The 19,671-nt window shown below is 46.2% G+C and overlaps 2 protein-coding genes across 8 annotated transcripts in view; both read right to left on the bottom strand.

Moving 5' to 3' along the window:
• Nucleotides 1-6,282, bottom strand: part of LOC142599154 (proprotein convertase subtilisin/kexin type 5-like) — a 287,421-nt gene extending 281,139 nt beyond the window's left edge. For both annotated transcript variants that reach the window (XM_075738888.1, XM_075738886.1), the window contains exon 1: nucleotides 5,597-6,282. In XM_075738888.1, coding sequence (XP_075595003.1) covers nucleotides 5,597-5,794 — 198 coding nt within the window. In that variant the 5' untranslated portion in view covers nucleotides 5,795-6,282. The remainder of the gene's footprint in view (nucleotides 1-5,596) is intronic.
• LOC142599148 (SWI/SNF-related matrix-associated actin-dependent regulator of chromatin subfamily A member 2) overlaps nucleotides 1-19,671 on the bottom strand; it is a 686,065-nt gene that overhangs the window by 285,642 nt on the left and 380,752 nt on the right. The gene's annotated exons all lie outside the window — the stretch shown is intronic.

Raw genomic sequence — 19,671 nt, 5'->3', positions numbered from 1 at the left:
CTATTACCAGGAATGCACCAAATAACAAAAACTGAGAAGGGATCTTGGCTGATGTTTACAATTCATAGCCTTCTGTATCTACCATCTTGTCTCCACTGACCAACTTAATGTATATTTCAATGCCATTTCTCCACAAACACAACCAAAATATTGCCTACTCTTAACTGCCTTACTCCTACACTATCCTAATATCTCTCTCTCATGGCTTCTTGTATCTCCACTCATTTAAAAATGACAAGCTAGCTGGTAAGCATAACACCCATAACCCTCCCCTCTTTTCCACTGTTCCCTTCAGCTCTAATCATGCAATTAAGTATGTTGTCAGAATCCTCCAAGTTTGCAACTTTGCAATCGTCCTTACCTGACTTCCGTTTTTTATACACAATTTCATTAACTTTTATCTAGAATATTTTAATTCCTTTATTTTTCTGGGTCATTTGTACTGAGTCAGTTCTTTGGGTCAGCTGTAGTGGGACCTGGATTTTGATTTTTTGCAATTTCTTCTTAAATATGAGCTCTCAAATTTAATTTAATCAGAAATATTATGCTTAATGTGCTACACCTTTTGTCATCTATTTCAGATTATTTAGGGATGTGTACTTTTATGAGATTTGCAATTACCTTCTTCAAGCAAAAGCAAACAGCTTAGCTCTTACTTACATATTCAGCTTTAATCACAATGTTTCAGCTTAACTGGAAGAGATGTTATCTGCAAAAAAAAAATTTAACTACCTGACCATAGCTGCTACAATATGCAGACATTAAGCATGGGAAGTCCTGCCTCTAACAGAATTCTGCTTACTGGTTATCTCTCTTTTAGTGTTTTGATACTGTATTCAGATAAAGAAAAAAAAGGTCTTTTGACATCTTACACTCAAGTACAGGTTTTTTTAATTATTTCCAATTATCTCTCAATAATAAACAGCCAATTCTTGCCCCTTCTTATAGATTCTTTTAAACTTCCTGTTTTGGTTACGAGTCAAATAACACCCCGCTTTTTCAAATCTGTGCAAAAAGCCTGTTGTAGCCAAATCCTACTCATCAGTCTTGACTCTTCCTAGCTTCCTTTCTCTAAAATGTAACTGCCTTATTCCTTTTTACCCATCTCTAACAAGTGATATACTCTACATACGTTTGATAAGCTTCACAAAAAAGGATACACATTTTTTGTTAGAATTATTTTATGTAGGCTATCTAGTGACCAGGTCAGTCTGATAAAATTGTGTAAGGATAGGGTAGGAGTAAAAGAAGAACAGATTTACTGCAAACATCAGAATTCCCACCAACATACTAATGAACATGCTGAGAAAGAAATACCATCTGGAGATGATTTTGCTAGGAATGATCAGAAACTAAAACTGGCCATCCTAAAAAGATACCCATGAAAGGAAATTCTGAGTAAGACTGTGCAAATGTATAAGACTTCTTAAGACAAATAACTGTACAACAGTAGAGCTCCGAGCTCTACATTGGCAGGACAGAAAGAAATCTAGCACTCCAAATCCAAATTACGTACGGGAAGCTCTGTGGAATTACTTTGCATATGCCCACTGCCTGCTTCTTGTGCTTTAAGGCTCATAACAGCCAGAAGACTAGAATTCACCTATCAGTCTAGTTCATATTATTACTACAGTTTTCGCTTCTCATGTATGCATCATTTAACATTCTTATATTTCTGTTCTACTTGCATTCTCCCTATCTGCATAACTAAATAAAAGTATTGACTCCCTTCACATATGCCTTCTTTTCATCTATATAACTAGTAATGTATTTTTCAGTTGTTAATTATTCATAGCCTCTATTTTCTCTCATTCTCTCATCTGTACACCTGATCAGTAATGTATCTATTATTAATATGTCATAGGTGGGTACATGGCACTTCACTGACACATAAGAAGACAGTAGTGGCTTACTACATTCTTTCCTTAATTCAACAGGAGATTTGGATGTGCTAGGTATAAAAAAGCAGGCCCTGAATTAGCCAGCTGGCCTGGTGAAAGACAAAAGGGGAAGAAGTGAATCCTCCAACCAGCTAACTATTGCTTATTTCAGCATTGTAAAGGCTGAAATATATAGGAATATACGAAAAATAAACCTTGAGCAAAAGACATGTATAAGAAAAAAATAAAACACATCAATGCAAAAAACTTTACTCTTGGATTCCTTCATCTTATAAAAATGACAATTTCCAGATGTGGATTCAATTTTGACACAAAAACTTCCTCCTGAATTTTTGTGCCTCCAAATGGGAATAGCCTTGCCTACCTGCACAAGTGCTTCAAGAGGGAAGCTGGTACTCAGTCTTTATACACCATGTTTTGTACTGCTTTAATGTCATTTTCCAGCTTTTCTTATGTAAATTATTTATATTAAATAAACTGCAGAACTGTCTCATTCTGGTGCACAATAATTGGGAATGGTTGAGATGCGCACTTCAAACTTTTTGGTCAATGACAGTACGTTGGAACTCATTTTACCACACAAATAACAACTGGGTAAGTGTCACTGATGATCTGTGCTTGGATATTTGCATACGAGCATGCAACAGGCTTGTTTATTTTTTAGGCATTCAGCTTTATAAGCCCTGCATATGTGGCTCACATTTTGAGGCCAATTGTCAGGAAAGCCTAGGATACTGTGGCAGAAAATGTGTCAGTAAAAAGAGATCTTGTTTTTAACAGCAACTGTGCCTAGGCAATAGCAGCAGAGAATTTTTCAGTGTGATTTGATCCAGTGAGAACCAAGTGTTTCCTCACTTGTAGTTCCTGGATCTGTCTGGATCCAAGAATTTTCTCATGGACTGTTTTCTGGATCTAGTTAGTTCCAGGTGTTTTCTAGCTAAACATCTGTGGAGTCTTCAGAATTACATGTATACCTAACTTTGACCAGTAGGTATCACCTAACTGATCAGGCAGAGATCAAGGAAGTTCTGCATAATTCTATTTTAAGAGCACTGGCATCCAAGAACTTGATATCTCGCATCGAATTTAAAAGTTAATTATGATTCTGTAGCTAAGAAGTTACAGATAGTTCTTCATAGTTAAGGATGTCACAGATAGCTTTGTAGTTAATTGCTAGGTACTACTAAGGATGACTATTGTACAGTCCTACCATTATGTTAGTTAATATCTACCCAAACAATGTATCAATTAAGACATGATTGTCAAGAGGTAGAAGCATAACCGATAAATCGTTAGTCTGGTCAGCAGACCCTGAAGAACCATTTGGGAATGCCAGAAGTATTGAGAAACTAGGGTGTGTTGGTTTTGCGTGGCAAGGTTTTGGTAGCTGGGGGGGGCTACAGGGGTGGCCTCTGTGAGAAGCTGCTAGAAGCTTCCCCTGTGTCTGATAGAGCCAATGCCAGCCGGCTCCAAGACAGACCCGCCGCTGGCCAAGGCCAAGCCAATCAGCGCCTCTGTGATAACATAGTTAAGAAAGAGAAAAAACAGTCAGAGAGCGCTTTTGCAGCCAGAGAGAGGAGTGAGAAGATGGAGGAACATCTGCAGACACCAAGGTCAGTGCAGAAGGAGGGGGAGGAGGTGCTCCAGGCACCGGAGCAAGATTCCCCTGCAGCCCGTGGTGAAGACCATGGTGAAGCAGGCTGTCCCCCTGCAGCACATGGAGGGAGGATGAGGGGGTGTAGAGATTCCACCTGCAGCCTGTGGAGGACTCCACGCCGGAGCAGGTGGAGGCACCCGAAGGAGGCTGTGGCCCTGTGGGAAGCCCGCGCTGGAGCAAGCTCCTGGCAGGACCTGTGGATCCGTGGAGAGAGGAGCCCACGCCAGGGCAGGTTTGCTGGCAGGACTTGTGACCCCGTGGGGGACCCACGCTGGAGCAGTTTGTTCCTGAAGGTCTGCACCCCATGGAAGAGACCCACGCTGGAGCAGTTCGTGAAGGACTGTAGCCCATGGGAAGGACTCACGTTGGAGAAAGTCGTGAAGGACTGTCTCCCGTGAGAGGGACTCCATGCTGGAGCAGGGGAACGATGAGAGGAGTCCTCCCCCAGAGGAGGAAGAAGCGGCAGAAACACCGTGTGATGAACTGACTGTAACCCCCACTCCCCGTCCCCCTGTGCCGCTGGAGGGGGGGCGGAGGTTGAAGGCGGGAGTGAAGTTGAGCCCGGGAAGATGGGAGGGGTGGGGGGAGGTGTTTTAAGAGTTGGTTTTATTTCTCATTCCTTTACTCTGTTTTGCTTAGTAATAAATAAGATGAATTCCCTCTCTAAGTTCGGTCTGTTTTGCTCGTGATGATAATTAGAGAATGATCTCTCCCTGTCCTTATCTCGACCCATAAGTTTTTTTTTTTCATTGTACCTTTTCTCCCCTGTCTAATGAAAGAGGGGAGTGATAGAGCGGCTCTGGTGGGCACCTGGCCCTCAGCCAGGGTCAACCCACCACATAGGGGAAAGGTAATTTGGGCCAGGGTCTCCGCGACCACCGTCCCATGAGCCCCCTACCCCAATTATACCACCTACGCAAAAGATAAAGGCGGAGAAAAGAACTGAGCATGTGTTCTAGTTTGCATACTAGGCAATCTGAACCAATCATTGTAACTGGGAGTGTACTAATTTGTAATATTTGTGTATAAATATGACAAGAGAACCAGGATTAGGTGTGCCTGATTTGTGGGAAATCCACCGAGCACCCAGGCCTGAATAAAAAGCAATCTCTCTCCTGTGTGTGTGTGAGAATTGACTTATTGCACACCGGGCAACGAATCCCCTTTTCGGACAACAAACTGACTTCTTTTCCCTCGTTTCACAACAAACCCAGCAGAAAGCAGTGGCTATTGGACTGTGGAACAGAAACATGGGTGCCATGACAGAGTAAGGGCCCTGCCAGGGAGGCTGACCAGGTCTGACCTTCAGGGTAGACCCTCAAAGGTTCCTTCCAAGCCGCAGTGCCCCCGCCCCCTTCATGTTCCCCCTTTCCAGTGGGACCTCTGCTTCCGTGTGCCTCCAGGCTTCCCGCGCGTTGTAGCGGCCAGCGCATGCCCGGAAGCAGCCCCAGGGCCACCCTTGTCACCTTTCCCTTCCGCACACCCTGCCAAAAAGGGGGGTCGGACAGCTGCAGCTGCCACGTCCTGGCTCCCGGGGACACCACACGCTCGATAAAAGGCGAACCTCCTCTTTTATTTTGATTGGGGGGGGGGGGGGGGGCGGTGCCGCGGAACCAGTGCGAGGAGGCAAGCAGAGCCCTGGCAGGGCCTCTGAACACCACACACGACCCCCTCTCCCGTGAACGGCTCCGCAGCTCATGTCTCGCTCCGCACCTGATCGCGGAGGGGGCACTGTGACTGCAGAAGCTAACTCGATCCGCGCAGCTCCGTTATACCTGCCCCCACGCATCACTTCTTCCAGTCACCCGGCCCCGCGGCGGGAGGCCGGGGCGGCAGAGGGCTTTCTGGGCCTCCCCGCGGTGGCGGGGCCTGCGGCGGGAGGCCGGGGCGACGCCGGGGCCGGGGAGCCCGCCCTGCAGCTGCCCATCCCTTGCCCTGGCGACGCGGGGTGGCAGCGGGAGCCGCGAGGTGGGTAGCAGACCCCGCTGGCTGGCTGCGCTGCCGCCGCCTACTCGAAAGTAGTTGGAAGAAGGGTTACCTGTCCTATGTTGATGTATCCGTATTTGCTAGCTATCCTGTTGGCCTCCGGTAGCCCCCCAGTTATCCGCACAGCCCAGTGGTTGGTGTACAGGCGCGTCCTGCAGGCGGGCAGCAGAAACCCCAACACCAGGGTGAGCCGGCAGAGAAGGTCCCCGCCACCTCCACCTCCCCAGCAGCAGCGGCGGTTCCAGTCCATCTTCTCCGCACAGAACCCCCACAAAACTTCTTCCTTCTTCCGAGGCTCACCTCCAGGCGAAACCGAGGGGAAAATCCTCCGAAGTTACTCTGAGGAGGAAACTAGGAAGAGCTTGGAATAGTGCATTGAACTGTCTGGGGGTTAAATTATGAAGGGTTGGGAGTAATGATTAGGATCAGCAATTATGATTATTGCTCTCTCCTTCTGCTCTTCAGGGATTAAATTGCTTAACTTGCTTGGAAAGCTTTTCTCACGGTTTCTGAGCTCCAGCCTTCTCCCTCTGTCCCCAGATACATGGAAAGTCTTCTCTGTGGGGAGAAGGGTTCCTTTTCTCCCCTCTCTGCTCTTCCCTCCTCTTTCAGATTTCCTCCTTCTAGTGATCTTCTGTCTCCTTTACTGCTTCTCGCTTTTCCTCTTCTTCCCTCTCCCCCTCTTGCCCGGCGTCCCGGAGCAGCGCAGCAGCAGCAGGCACTGTGAGTGCTGGCAGCTGAGCGCCTCCGTTCAGGCAGGCTCGGTCTCCTCCCTCTTTCCTCCTCCCACCTTCTTGCCACCCAGCAGCGCTGAGGGCCAGGGGAAATGGTAGTCGCGCCGGCCCTGTGTCCTGCCGCCCCCTTTCGCTCTCTTCCGTGCAACGAGCGCCCGGAGCTACCGCCGGCCCCAGACACCGGAGTCCCTGCGCCCAAGATCTCCCCTCGTCCATCGGGCCGGGAATCTGCTGCTCTCGCTGCTGAAACTGGGAGCCATGCGTGATGTGCGAGGCCTGCAGCAAGGCCCCATGTATGGCACCATCTGCAGCACATCCTTTGTGCCCCCTCAGGGTCCTGGAGCCAAGGAGGTGCTTAGGGATGTGCCTGCACAGCCCCTGCAGGGTGAGGCCCACCTTGATGATGTTTGGGTGCTACGGGAATTAATCTAAATATTAAACAGAAACAAGAGCAACCCTGCAGCTGCCTCTCAAACCTTTGCCAAATATGCCTCCTAGTTTCTCACAAGATTCTCCTTGGGCATCCTGATCATCATTTTACAGATATAATTTGATTTTATTTAGTGTTAAAATGTCCAAAGTTCATGCATGGTCACTGCATTAAAAAAAATTAAAATAAAAGAAGCAGCTGATGGCAGTGCATATTGTTCAATATTTCAGTAGAGAAGCAGCGGTCCTGCTGAGGAAGAGTACACCAGTACACCATCCACTTTCCCTGGCAGCTCATCCCTGTCCCTGTATTGTGTTTCCACAAATCATGCAGGTATGTTGTGAAATGCTTCAGGCAACTGAATGCATATTGGCCTGAAAGAGAAATGGTTTGCCATGTATCTGCACAAATGCTTATGCTGACACAGAATGCAGAGAACTGCAAGCACAAGAGCCTGGGGAACCGTCAGGCAGCAAAGGAACAAGCAACTGGTGGTGCCCTGATAGGATGTAAGAAAACTAGCAACTATGTAAGCTGGTACTGTTGCTTGTCAGACTAAACCTTAGAGCCACCACAGTGGCTTTGAACCTACTCTTTGTTATCTAAAAATTAGAATAAGCCTCTATAAAATTCTAACAGAGATACTGCGAGGATTCACTACTATTTGGAAAGAATGAGAGAAGTACTCTTATAATTTTAAAAGACATTTTTTTCTCTGACAAACTTAAGGTGTCCTACAGAATCAGGCCTGAGATATGAGAGGTTAAATGTTTTACACAAAGTCATACATGGAGTGTCTTTTCCCCTCCCTCCAGACCTCTACTCTTTTATCTTTAAAACTACTGTTTTCCTAGTGGTGGACTTGGTAGTGTTAGGTTAACAGTTGGACTTGATGATCTTAAGGGTCTTTTCCAACTTAAATGATTCTATGATTCTTTCTATATCTGGAATGTTTAAAATATATTTAATCATGAATGGCCACCTTACTGAAGTACATAGACTATCACAGACCCATCACTAGGAGAGCTGGTATTCAGCTGCTTCACATTTTTTAGTACCTTCTTTAGCTGTGGTATTGTCCTCTCAGTTCTTGTTCCCTTATTTTTGTTTAGGTGCTTCCCTGAGACTCATCATGATATCCATGTACATGCTTAAGAAACTAAGTACCTGATGATATAGTGGTTATGCTCAGTCTTCTTTGCTCTTTTCTTGTTGTATGAGGAAGTAGAAGTCATGTCTTTAACCTGTAAAAGAATCAGAGCACCTTTTCCATTGAATAATGTGTAGAAATAATAGTTTTAGAGCATCCCATTTAACTTGAGACTCTCTACTAGTTCCAGTACAACTCTTGTGAATTATATGCCTGCCATTTATTTGCATAGAACTTTGCAGTGCAATTATTGGGCCTTGAAATGGGAAAAAAAAAAAGCTTCTTCACTACAGTTTTGTCCAAGAAAAGGTATGACCTGAAAGTGGTGAATTTATTAATGGAGAAAGAGACTGAACGAACATCTCTAACATTTATGAAATATGGCAAATTTTTACACTCTCTCTGTTCCAGACAAGGCAGAAATTTGGAACTAGTTGTTGTTGGTTGAATAAGAAATAATTCTGTAATAATGCTGTCTTTAGGGAGTGCAGGATTACAGCTGTTGAACACCCTTTTCTCCTAAGATATCATTCACAAAGCTACTGCGTTCAGCTCTGGGGCCCCCAACATAAGAAGGACATGGACCTGTTGGAGCAAGTCCAGAGGAAGGCCATGAAGATGATGAGAGGACTGGAGCACCTCTCCTCTGCAGAAAAGCTGAGAGCTGGGGTTGTTCAGCCTGGAGAAGAGAAGGCTCCAGGGAGACATTATTTGCCTTCTAGTACCTGAAAGGGGCCTACAAGAAAGCTGGAGAGGGACTGTTTACAAGGGCATGGACTGATAGGATGAGGGGTAATGGCTTTAAACTAAAAAAGCGTAGATTTAGATTAGATATTAGGAAGAAATTCTTTACTGTGAGGGTGGTGAAGCACTGGAACAGGTTGCCCAGAGAAGTTGTGGATGCCCCCTCCCTGGAACTGTTCAAGGCCAGGTCGGATAGGGCTTTGGGCCACCTGGTCTAGTGGAGGGTGTCCCTGCCCATGGCAGGGGAGTTGGAATGCGATGATCTTTAAGATCCCTTCCAACCCAAACCACCCTGTGATTCTATGATTCTTGCTCCTGGATAGTGAAGAAGTCAAAGGGTTTACCAAATGCAAAGATAGTGTGACTACAGACAGAACTGTGTAAGCTGTTCCCTATTGCATAGTAGTAATAAAGTCAATGCCAAGAGTGACAAAATGAAAGTTTCCATTTGTTGCTTAATAGTTTTAAACAAAATGGAAAAAGATTCTGTCCTGGTTCTGGCAAGGATAGAGTTAATTTTCACAAGGAGCCAGAACAGGTGAGCCAAGCTGGCCAGGGGGCTATTCCATATGACGTGACATCATGCTCACCATAAAAGGGGGCTAGTCAGGCAGGGGCAGGCCAGCACAGATCCAGGACGATCTGAGTGTGGGCTGAGCATCTGGTCAGTCGTCGGATAAATTGCCTTCTGTTATCAACCATTGTGCGTATTCTGTTATAAGTACTGTTGTTATTTCCCTCTCCCTTGCTGTCCCAGTAAACTGTCCTTATCCCAATCCACGAGGTTTTGCCTTTGTCTTCCCATTCTCCTCCCCATCTTGCCAGGGGGAGGGGTGAGTGAGCGGCCACGTGGTGCTCAGCTGCCGGCTGGGGCTAAACCACGTCAGTCCTTTTTGGCACCCAATGTGGGGCACAAAGGGTTGTGATAACGACAGATCTGACCTGACCGTGTTAAAAACAAAGTTGTTATAAGTATAATGTTATTTATGTTTGGGTTCTTTAACAATGGGATGGCCTACACGGCACCAGGCTTGATGAACTCTGATGGGATTCACCTCTCTCAAAGGGGGAAGAGGATCTTTGCCCAGGAACTAGCAGGGCTCATCGACAGAGCTTTAAACTAGGCTCGAAGGGGGAGGGGGATAACATTGGGCTTGCCAGCGACATGCTGTGGGATGATGTGCCCAGGTTGGAGGGACGGGGTGCTGGCAAGCACACTCGAAGCCTAGAGGAGATGAGACGGGGGCTCCGGATGCAACAGGAACCAACAGGGTAACACTGGGAAGATACATCAAAAGAATTCCAGCCACTCCAGCCAATAAGTCAGCCCCATCGGGGGCACAACTGAAATGCCTCTACGCGAACGCACAGAGCATGGGGAATAAAGAAGAGGAGCTGGAGATGTGCGCACGCCTGCAGGGCTATGACCTTATTGGCATTACAGAGACGTGGTGGGATAGCTCCTATGACTGGAGTGTTGGGATGGAAGGATACAGGCTCTTTAGGAAGGACAGGCAGGGCAGATGAGGAGGGGATGTTGCCCTCAATGTCAATGAGCAGCTGCAGTGCATGGACCTCCACCTGGGGATGGATGAGGAGCCCACCGAGAGCCTATGGGTGAGGATTAAAGGGAGGGCTGGGGCAGGGGACATCATAGCAGGGATCTGCTACAGGCCACCTGACCAGGGGGACCAAGCAGATGAAGCCCTCTATAGGCAGATAGGAGCAGCCTCACGCTCACAAGCCCTGGTCCTTACGGGGGACTTCAACCACCCTGACATCTGCTGGAGGGACAATGCAGCTGAGCACAAGCAATCCAGGAAGTTCCTGGAATGCGATGATGACAACTTTCTCCTCCAAGTGACAGAGGAGCCAACGAGGAGAGGGGCCATGCGGGACCTTGTTCTCACCAATAAGGAGGGCCTGGTAGGGGATGTGAAGCTCAAGGGCAGCCTTGGCTGCAGTGACCACGAAATGGTGGAATTCAGGATCCTCAGGGCAGCGAGGAGGGCACACAGCAAGCTCACTACCCTGGACTTCAGGAGAGCAGACTTTGGCCTCTTCAGGGACCTGCTTGGTAGAATACCATGGGACAAAGCCCCGGAGGGAAGAGTGGCCCAAGACAGCTGGCTAATATTCAAGGGTCACCTCCTCCAAGCTCAGGAGCGATTCATCCCAACAAAGAGGAAGTCAAGCAAAAATACCAAGAGGCCCCCATGGATGAACAAGGAGCTCCTGGGCAAAGAAGTCAGACAAAAAAAGGAAGCCTACAGAGGGTGGAAGCAAGGGCAGGTAGCCTGGGAGGAATACAGAGAAACTGTCCGAGCAGCCAGGGATGAGGTTAGGAAAGCCAAAGCCCTGACAGAATTAAATCTGGCCAGGGACGTCAAGGACAACAAGAAAAGCTTCTATAGGTATGTCAGCGATAAAAGGAAGGCTAGGGAAAATGTGGGCCCCCTCAGGAAGGAAACGGGTGACCTGGTTACCCAGGATATGGAGAAGGCTGAGGTACTCAAGGACTTCTTTGCCTCATTCTTCACCGGCAAGTGCTTGAGCCGCACTGCCCAGGTCACAGAAGGCAAAGGCAGGGACTGGGAGAACGCAGAACCGCCCACTGTAGGAGAAGATCAGGTTTGAGAATACCTAAGGAACCTGAAGGTGCACAAGTCCATGGGACCTGATGAGATGCATCCGCAGGTCTTGAGGGAACTGGCGGAGGAAGTGGCCAGGCCACTCTCCATCATATTTGAGAAGTCCTGGCAGTCTGGCGAAGTTCCCGCCGACTGGAAAAGGGAAAACATAACCCCCATTTTTAAGAAGGGAAAAAAGGAAGACCCAGGGAACTACAGGCCAGTCAGTGTCACCTCTGTGCCTGGCAAGGTCATGGAGCAGACCCTCCTGGAGACTATGCTCAGGCACATGGAAAACAAGGAGGTGATTGGTGACAGCCAACATGGCTTCACTAAGGGCAAATCGTGCCTGACAAACTTGGTGGCCTTCTATGATGGGGTTACAGCATTGGTGGATAAGGGCAGGGCAACTGACATCATCTACCTGGCCTTGTGCAAGGCATTTGACACTGTCCCACATGACATCCTTGTCTCTAAACTGGAGAGGCATGGAATCGATGGATGGACCACTCGGTGGATCAGGAATTGGCTGGATGGTCGCACTCAAAGAGTTGTGGTCAACGGCTCAATGTCCAAGTGGAGAACAGTGACAATAGGCGTCCCTCAGGGGTCGATACTGGGACCAGCACTGTGCTGGGCCCTGGACAGTATCTACCAAACACTGCTTGATAGTAGGCAATGCCATCAGGGGAAGAGAGGGAAAACAGAGCAACCAGCACTGTGGATATACCAACCCCCACAACAGACACCGTGGCTACCCAAACCCACGCAACAGACACTGTGGCTACTCAAACCCCAGTGACAGGGACTGTAGCTGAGCCTAAGACCAACCCATTCTGGCATCAGTTACCCCTACACACAAGAAGAAATACACAAAGAAATCAGTTCGCTTAGTGAGGGATGATGATGAACCAGGGCCATCATGAGAACAGGAAGAAGAGCCAGAACCAGAGGTAATCACCCAATCCCTGTCCCTGAGGGAGCTGCGAGATATGAGAAAAGATTTCAGCCGCCTTCCAGGGGAGCACATCATTACCTGGCTGCTGTGATGCTGGGATAGCAGGGCCAGTAGCCTGGAATTAGAGGGTAGGGAAGCCAAGCAGCTGGGATCCCTGTCTAGGGAAGGGGCTATTGACAAGGCAATTGGGAAGAAGGCACAGGCCCTCAGCCTCTGGAGTCGACTCCTGTCAAGTGTGAGGGAAAGGTATCCCTTCAGTGAAGATGATGTATGTCGGCCAGGCAAGTGGACCACCATGGAGAGAGGTATCCAATACCTGAGGGAATTAGCTGTGCAGGAGATGGGTTATTAGGAATCAGCAATTCACAGTTACCCACAGACCCTGATGAAATCAAATGTACCCAACCCATGTGATGGAAGTTTGTATGGAGCGCACCATTGTCATACGCCAACTCACTGGCAGTAATAGACTGGAAAAGCGAAGAGGCACCAACAGTGGATTAAGTGGCTGGCCGACTCCAGTAGTATGAAGAGAGTCTCTATTCCTCCCTCGTCCCAACTGTGGAGAAACTATCCCGGGAGGTCCGAAAACTCAAAGAGGATATGTCCTACTCCCCAACTATATAGACCAGTATGTCAGCTATTAGGAACAACCGTTCCTCTGCTCAAGAGAGAGGATATAGAGGGTACACACCATAAGGCTTCTTGTGGTTTTACCTGTGTGACCATGGAGAGGACATGAGGAAGTGGGATGGAAAAACTACCTCAACCCTATGGGCTTGAGTACGTGAGTTGCAAGGAAGACAGTCGTAAAAAGGGATTCTTCCAGGAAAAATGCCGCTCCCGTTTCCAGCAGGCAGCCCCCCAGACTGAGTGAAAGGCCTGATTGTACTTATGATCCTCTTCAAGGGACCTCTAAGTCCTTTTTGCAAAAAGTGAGTAGCAAATACGATGAACAGGATTAGAGGGGCCCTGCCTCCAGCCAGGAGGAGGAAAGGGACGAATGGGTTTATTGGACTGTGTGAATCCAATGGCCTGACACGTCAGATCCACAAGAGTACAAGGCTCTAGTGGACACTGGTGCACAGTGTACCCTAATGCTATCAAGGTATGAAGGGGTGGAACCCATCTCTATTTCTGGTGTGACGGGGGGATCCCAACAGTTGACTCTGCTGGAGGCTGAAGTGAGTCTAACTGGGAATGACTGGGAAAAGCACCGCATTGTGACTCACTCAGATGATATCCACAAAGTAGAATTTTCCACTTTACAGGGACAGAAATGTGTTTGGGTTGGTGCTCAGACACTGTTTAATTTAGGGTTCAATGCACTACTTGCTTTGCTGACAACTATACCTTTGAAGAAGAGCCAAAGGACTGATAAAAAGTATGCTTTGCTAAAGAGTATCCTTGAAGGAGAGCTGGAAAACTGATAAAAAGGAAACATCCTGCCCCAGAAGGCGCCCAGAGCTGGGTGATTGCCAGAGAGGCCTGAAGTCAACAAAAATCAGCAGTAACTAGGGGAAGGGAAAGGTGGCTGGGGGAGTTCACGACCCCCCACCCAATTAAAGGGCTGTACAAATGATCCACACACACCCCCTCAAGGAGCATGCATGCTAACTTAAAGATGCTTGACCAATAGTAGATGATGTGGTAAGTAATAACCAATTAGCATAAATATAGGTGGGGTTTTCTAATCCTGTAACAAGATAACTATGTGGTAGATTCTGTGTGTAATGTGCTAGCTGTGTGGAATTACCACCTAGCACCCATCTCTGCGCAGACATGAAATACATAAAATACCTCTGCTCTGTGTGTATATTGGTGTACTGCACACTGGGTAAATGATCCCACTTTTGGGACCACAGTTGGACCAGATAACCTCCAGAGGTCCCTTCCAACCTCAATCATTCAGTGATTCTGTGAAGTACTCAGAGCCCCATTCTAGCTGCATTTCCTTTAGCTAGACTTGAACTGGTCTAGACTAGAAACATACTTAGTGAAACTGGAAATTTTTTTTAAACTTCTCCTTGGTAAAGAAAGTAATTTCTGTACATTTAAAGTCTATACATTGACATATGACCATTTGGATGTAAAAGTGCTGCATAAAAATAAAATGAAATGAGTGATTTGGGAAAACAAAAGCATATTCTGGAAAGAGAGCGACCCAGCTCAAAACCAGTAAACAGCTTCCTGTTGGCTGAGAGCACTACACTGGCTCTCCAGGGGATGGGGTGAGTATGGGAGGGAAAGCTAGAAAGGAGGTAGAACTGTGAAGCCAGGAGAAGGGAGGAAAAGAAACTTGCCTTGACTTCCATATCGTTCATCTCCAAGTTTTCAAGTACTTCAAAAGCACAGAAGTTTTTGCAGTAAAAGGCAGCAACTACTAACTACTTGAATATTTGAACTCCTCATATTGTAATGTTGAGATGATGTTGTTGTTATTATTATCATTATTATGACAATGCTTTTGTTTATTATAAAAATAACTACATCTCAAATAGCATGTTATAGAAAATGGCAATTTTATAGATGTTTGGCATTGCAATACTATGGTAAATAAAAAATCATGTAACGAAAGGCACAGTACTGTAGATTTCAAATAAAATGCTGGTAAACATATTCCAAGCATCTCTTTCTGAGCAGCTTTTCTCTTTCTGATCATTAATGTTCTAGAAGTACATTGAAAAGTTAATATCAAAATGATGATTGTTATCAAATGAGTCATAGATTTTTGTCTGTCTGTAATAGAATGGGGAAAAAAGGTAGGCCTGTTCCACCATTTTTTCTAAGGAAGTTAGCAATACCTGGTGTCGCGTGAAAGGGTACAAGTCTGATATGTGGCTGAGGGAGGCCCTCCCGTTGAGTCTCGAGGTTCAGAAAGGACCCCCTTGCTTTCTAAACTCCTTCTCAGAGAGGAGCCTAGGTGCGGCTAGGTCCAGTCTTAGTCCCAGACTTGGTCAACGGTTTATGTCTAAAGGGTTATGTGTGTAGCCACTTATCAGAGTCAACGTTTGCCTGTCAGAGCCCCACTAAGGACTTTCACTGAAACAGTTTCGCAAAGTTGAAAAGAAAAATAGGTAATTTATTGAAGCGACAGATATAAAAGTTCGGAATTGCCGTTGATAAATGCACTAACTGCAACAATTTTGAGCTCAAGTTAATAGTTCAGCGCTTTTGTTAATGATAGTTTTCCCGGGGTAACATCCGACATAATCGGAGGCGCAAGTCTTACCAGAGAGGCGTCCCTGCTTGGGGAGGAGAGAGGTCCAGGCCCGTCGACCCGTCCGGATAGTTGGAGTTCTTGTCCTCAGAAAAAGAGGATTCTAAATGCCAGATTTATACTTTTGGCGAGGTGGGACTAAGTCAGGTATTGTGTGTCGATTGGCCCTTAACAAGGCTTGTTGTGCAGTTGATCGGGGCTGGGGGGGGAAGTGGCAGAGAACAAAGGCGTTCAGTACAGAGGAGCGGTGGTCTGTTTAGTTTTACCAAAGTAACGTCAAGCTGTGAAGGCTCCCCCTCACCCCAGGCGTCACTTAGTTGATTGAGGAGCAGACCCGTCAGGCGCTGCATCTTGTTAAGATGAACAAATTGCTCATCTCCTGCCCCTGTTCAGGTCCAGTGCTTATCAGGGCAAGATAAGCAAGTTGCTCAATCCCTGCTCTCGCCCAAGCTGGACTCCCCCAGGGCCCCTTCTGCTGGTTCATAATGGCCCTGTATTCGGCACCAACAAGCCTGGATAAGTCCGGCACCCCACATTATCCACCCCGTGACTTTAGTCACAACTCGCCAAGAGGAACATCATATAATTTGGATTTAGGCAGGTTGAGGGATCCATTTCTCTCTCCCGTGTTTTCATTCTCATAATTTTCAATAGGGGATGGTATTAAAGGGACATATTCAGTATCACAGACTTGAAGCATCCTGACTTGTGCGGTTACAGCTCTAGTTATCATAGTTTTCACACATGACAATCCAATTCCAACAATAACAATCATTATGATAAACATTAATGCATACTGGATTAGATTCTGAATCCATCCACTCACTTTTAATCCAAATCAACTGAAAACTTTTGAAATCCACCCAGTCCACTGCCAGTCTCCTGGTTTCATTTTCTCACGGAGTTCGTGGGTCTGGTCTGCAATTTTTCTCATCTCATCCATCGCTTCGTGCAAGGTAACAGACGCATTTGGGATTGAAACACAACAAGTTTCATCGGGATAGGTGTTATTTAGCCACCCACAAACGCCGTTCTCCTTCAGTAGTAGTATATCCAAGGCCAATCGATTTTGTAAGGTCATCTGTGAGGTTGCTTGTAGCTGGGTGTTGCTAGCCTCGATGGCAGTTCGTGTCCAATTAGCAAGAGTCTCTACTTGCCACGTTAGATTTTCTATATAAAGTCGATTGTTAACTATTACTGTCCAGTGACCCCAGAATGCTTTCATGGCTAAATGTATCCTCATTCCCGGTGTATAATAACTTGGCCATGACGTGGGGGGTAATACGTTTCTCTTTGTTCTGTACCCTCTTACTTTCATCAATGATTGAGTGTAATTAAAAGCTATTGTAGGACATAAACTTGGAAGTCCTAAAGTGCATTCCAACCCATCCCAATAGGGTTGAATGTAATCCGATATCAGTCCATCAGAACATACCCATATGGTATCAGGTGGTGCAGGTAACATTAGAGTGGTACATGTACTGTTTTCTACTATGCTACGCGTGGAGTGTCCGTTCCTATAATGTCTCGTAGGGATTCTACATTTACCAGAATTGTACACTGACCAGACAGTGATGTTTCCAGGCGTCACCTCCTTTTTACAGTCTGGTGCTGGCCCAGGGATTGGAGCACTATAATTATGGCACAGACATATACTTCGTAAGGCATGATAGAGGTCTGAGGCAAACCATACCCATAGATAATCATCAATATTGGAGCAATTTATTTTGTTGGTACAATTCCATAACCTGTCTGGTCCCAATGGCGTGGTATATTGGGGTCTCCTCACCCATTGTTCAAAACGTTTTTTGTGATCAGTGGTGGTCCATATGCAAGATAAATTATTAGATTGTGGGCCACAGTCAGATCCATACTTAGAAGGAAACTCAATACACCATTCAGCTTCTACTGGGACATTATATTGGAATGTAATAGGCAAACCCCAGAACGGCCGAGGAGGCTGATTAAGCCAAGGTACCTCAGTGCAACTGATATTTGCAGGTACATTGTTGTTATCAGCTGCTCTGCGTGGGTTTATCCAAGGATTCTGTGGCCAATATTGCATAGTGCAATTGGTATCCCATATATTGCTAAGGTTAAGGCCCAAGGGATATGTATAGTTTAAAGAAGTAGTATTTTCTACATTCATCCATGTTAAGTCTTGTATTAGAGTGTCATTTCTTTTCCACAGATCAGACAGTGCTCCACTTAGGTCAAGAGGGATCACCATAAAAGGGAGTCCCTCCGCAGGGGTTGTTGGCATCATTAAGCAAGTAGTACCCTGAGTCCACTCCATCATCCTAAAAAATCCTTGCATTAGCTTAAAAGCAGTGTTGTCCTGTAGCATTTCTAAGGTTCTTTTACTTCTTTGATCATAGTCTCTATGGATCACACACACAATTACTATACCTAACATGTATATTAAACTTATCCTAAAACTACTTACACATAATAGGCTCATAATCAGAACTTTGGTTACTACTTAACAGTAAATAGTACAAACAGAACAGCAGTAATGATAAACACAGTTAAGCCTGGAATATATTCCAAACCAACATTTTACTAAACACACAAATTATTTCAACTATGGCCTCAAACAATATCACAGTTTTGTTAACCATGGCCATATTAAAACTTTGGTTTCCAGATAAGTATGAGAATTAGAAATAGAAATACGCAACAAATAAAAATCAGTAGCCCTTGGGGGCACTCTAGATTGGTGTAGGGGAGTCCGTGATCCCAGGTGCAATTTCCTGTCATTCGGAGTACCTGTGAACACAAAAGAAGTGCTCGGTCTTGATTTGACCGGCAGATATTAGGTTAGAAGCTGGGTACTATCCACCTAGTGCTGATTCGATGGAGTTTTCCAGAACTGTCTTTCGCTTCCCAAGCATAAAGATTCTTTGGAGTTGTTAGTACCATTGTCACTGGCCCAATGTGAGGCATTTTAACCAGCACAGGCTGGCCTGCATAAAAGCCGGTAGGGTATTCCCCAGGTTTTACATCTGCCTTTGGCACTAAAGTTGTGGCAGAAGCACCAAAAGCTTTCATTTTTGGGCAACCGTCTCTGCTCCATCTATTGTTTAATTGATAGATGGCACTGGACAGTCGTAGATGCCATCCAGATTCATGAGTTTTAGCAAACCACTTGACCAAGCCATTTGTTCGCTCCACAATACCATTGGCTTGGGGGTAGTAAGGAGTATGGAATACCCACCGGATGCCTTCTTCCTTTGCCCAGTCTTGTACTACTGTAGCGGAAAAATGTGACCCGTTATCACTTTGAATCTCTTCAGGAAGGGGAAGTGTAGTAAACCATTCCTTCAGACTATGGACTGTGTTTTCACCAGTGGCAGCTGCGACAGCTGTAGCCATGGTAACTCCTGAAATGACTTCCACTCCCACCAGTATGTATTTTTTACCCCCTGAGGGTCGTAGTGGGCCAATGTAGTCAATCTGCCAGGTGTGCCACAGCGTTTTCTTGTCCCGGATATGCAGGGGAGGTGCTTTACTTGGATGATCTTTGTTAAGTCGCAGACGACATTGTGAACAGGCAGTTACTACTTGCTCACACAGCTTTACTGATATGGGCCATCCTCGGGCTATACCTTCTCGATACAAATCGGCTCGCCCAGTGTGGCCTCGTTTTATGTGCAACCATTCAAGCAAGCGTTCCCATTCATGCTCATTACTCACGACATCAATTTTCTGTAGTCGTGTGAGGCTATCGACTTGTTGATTGAACTGGGCAGCAATAGAAGCTGATCGATCATGTCCTTTCACCCATCCGATATGCAGCAGCCTTTGTTCTCCTATTTCTAGCAATTGTTTCCAGCTGTCAGTTTGCCAGACTGGGACTCTATTTACCTGCCAGTCATTGACTGCCCAGTGGCCTACCCACTCTGTGGCTCCTTTAAAAACAGCATATGAGTCGGTGTAGATATGGCTGGCACCATGTCGGGCGGCTAGTAGGACTGCCCTAAGCTCCCCTACTTGTGCACTTCCTTTACCTGTTTTGCTTAACTTTTCCCCTGTGGCCACTTCCAGTGCCACAGCCTTATAATTCCACTCATTGTTTTGCCTGTAAGATGATGCATCAGTGAACCATACCCCTTTAAGGTCACTGCCTTCCTTCAGAGGAGGTGCCTCCTGAATTGGAGATTGTTTGCTTGATGGAGTTTGGAATAACAATGTGCTGTCTATATCTTTCTGCAATTTAGATGCTTTAATGCTGCCTTCCGTAATAGGCATGATGTCATTG

The sequence above is a fragment of the Balearica regulorum genome, chromosome W (assembly GCF_011004875.1).
Source record: "Balearica regulorum gibbericeps isolate bBalReg1 chromosome W, bBalReg1.pri, whole genome shotgun sequence".
NCBI lineage: Eukaryota > Metazoa > Chordata > Aves > Gruiformes > Gruidae > Balearica > Balearica regulorum.
The sequence above is the reverse complement of the archived record's forward strand: the minus strand, read 5'-3'. Positions and strand labels throughout refer to the sequence as shown.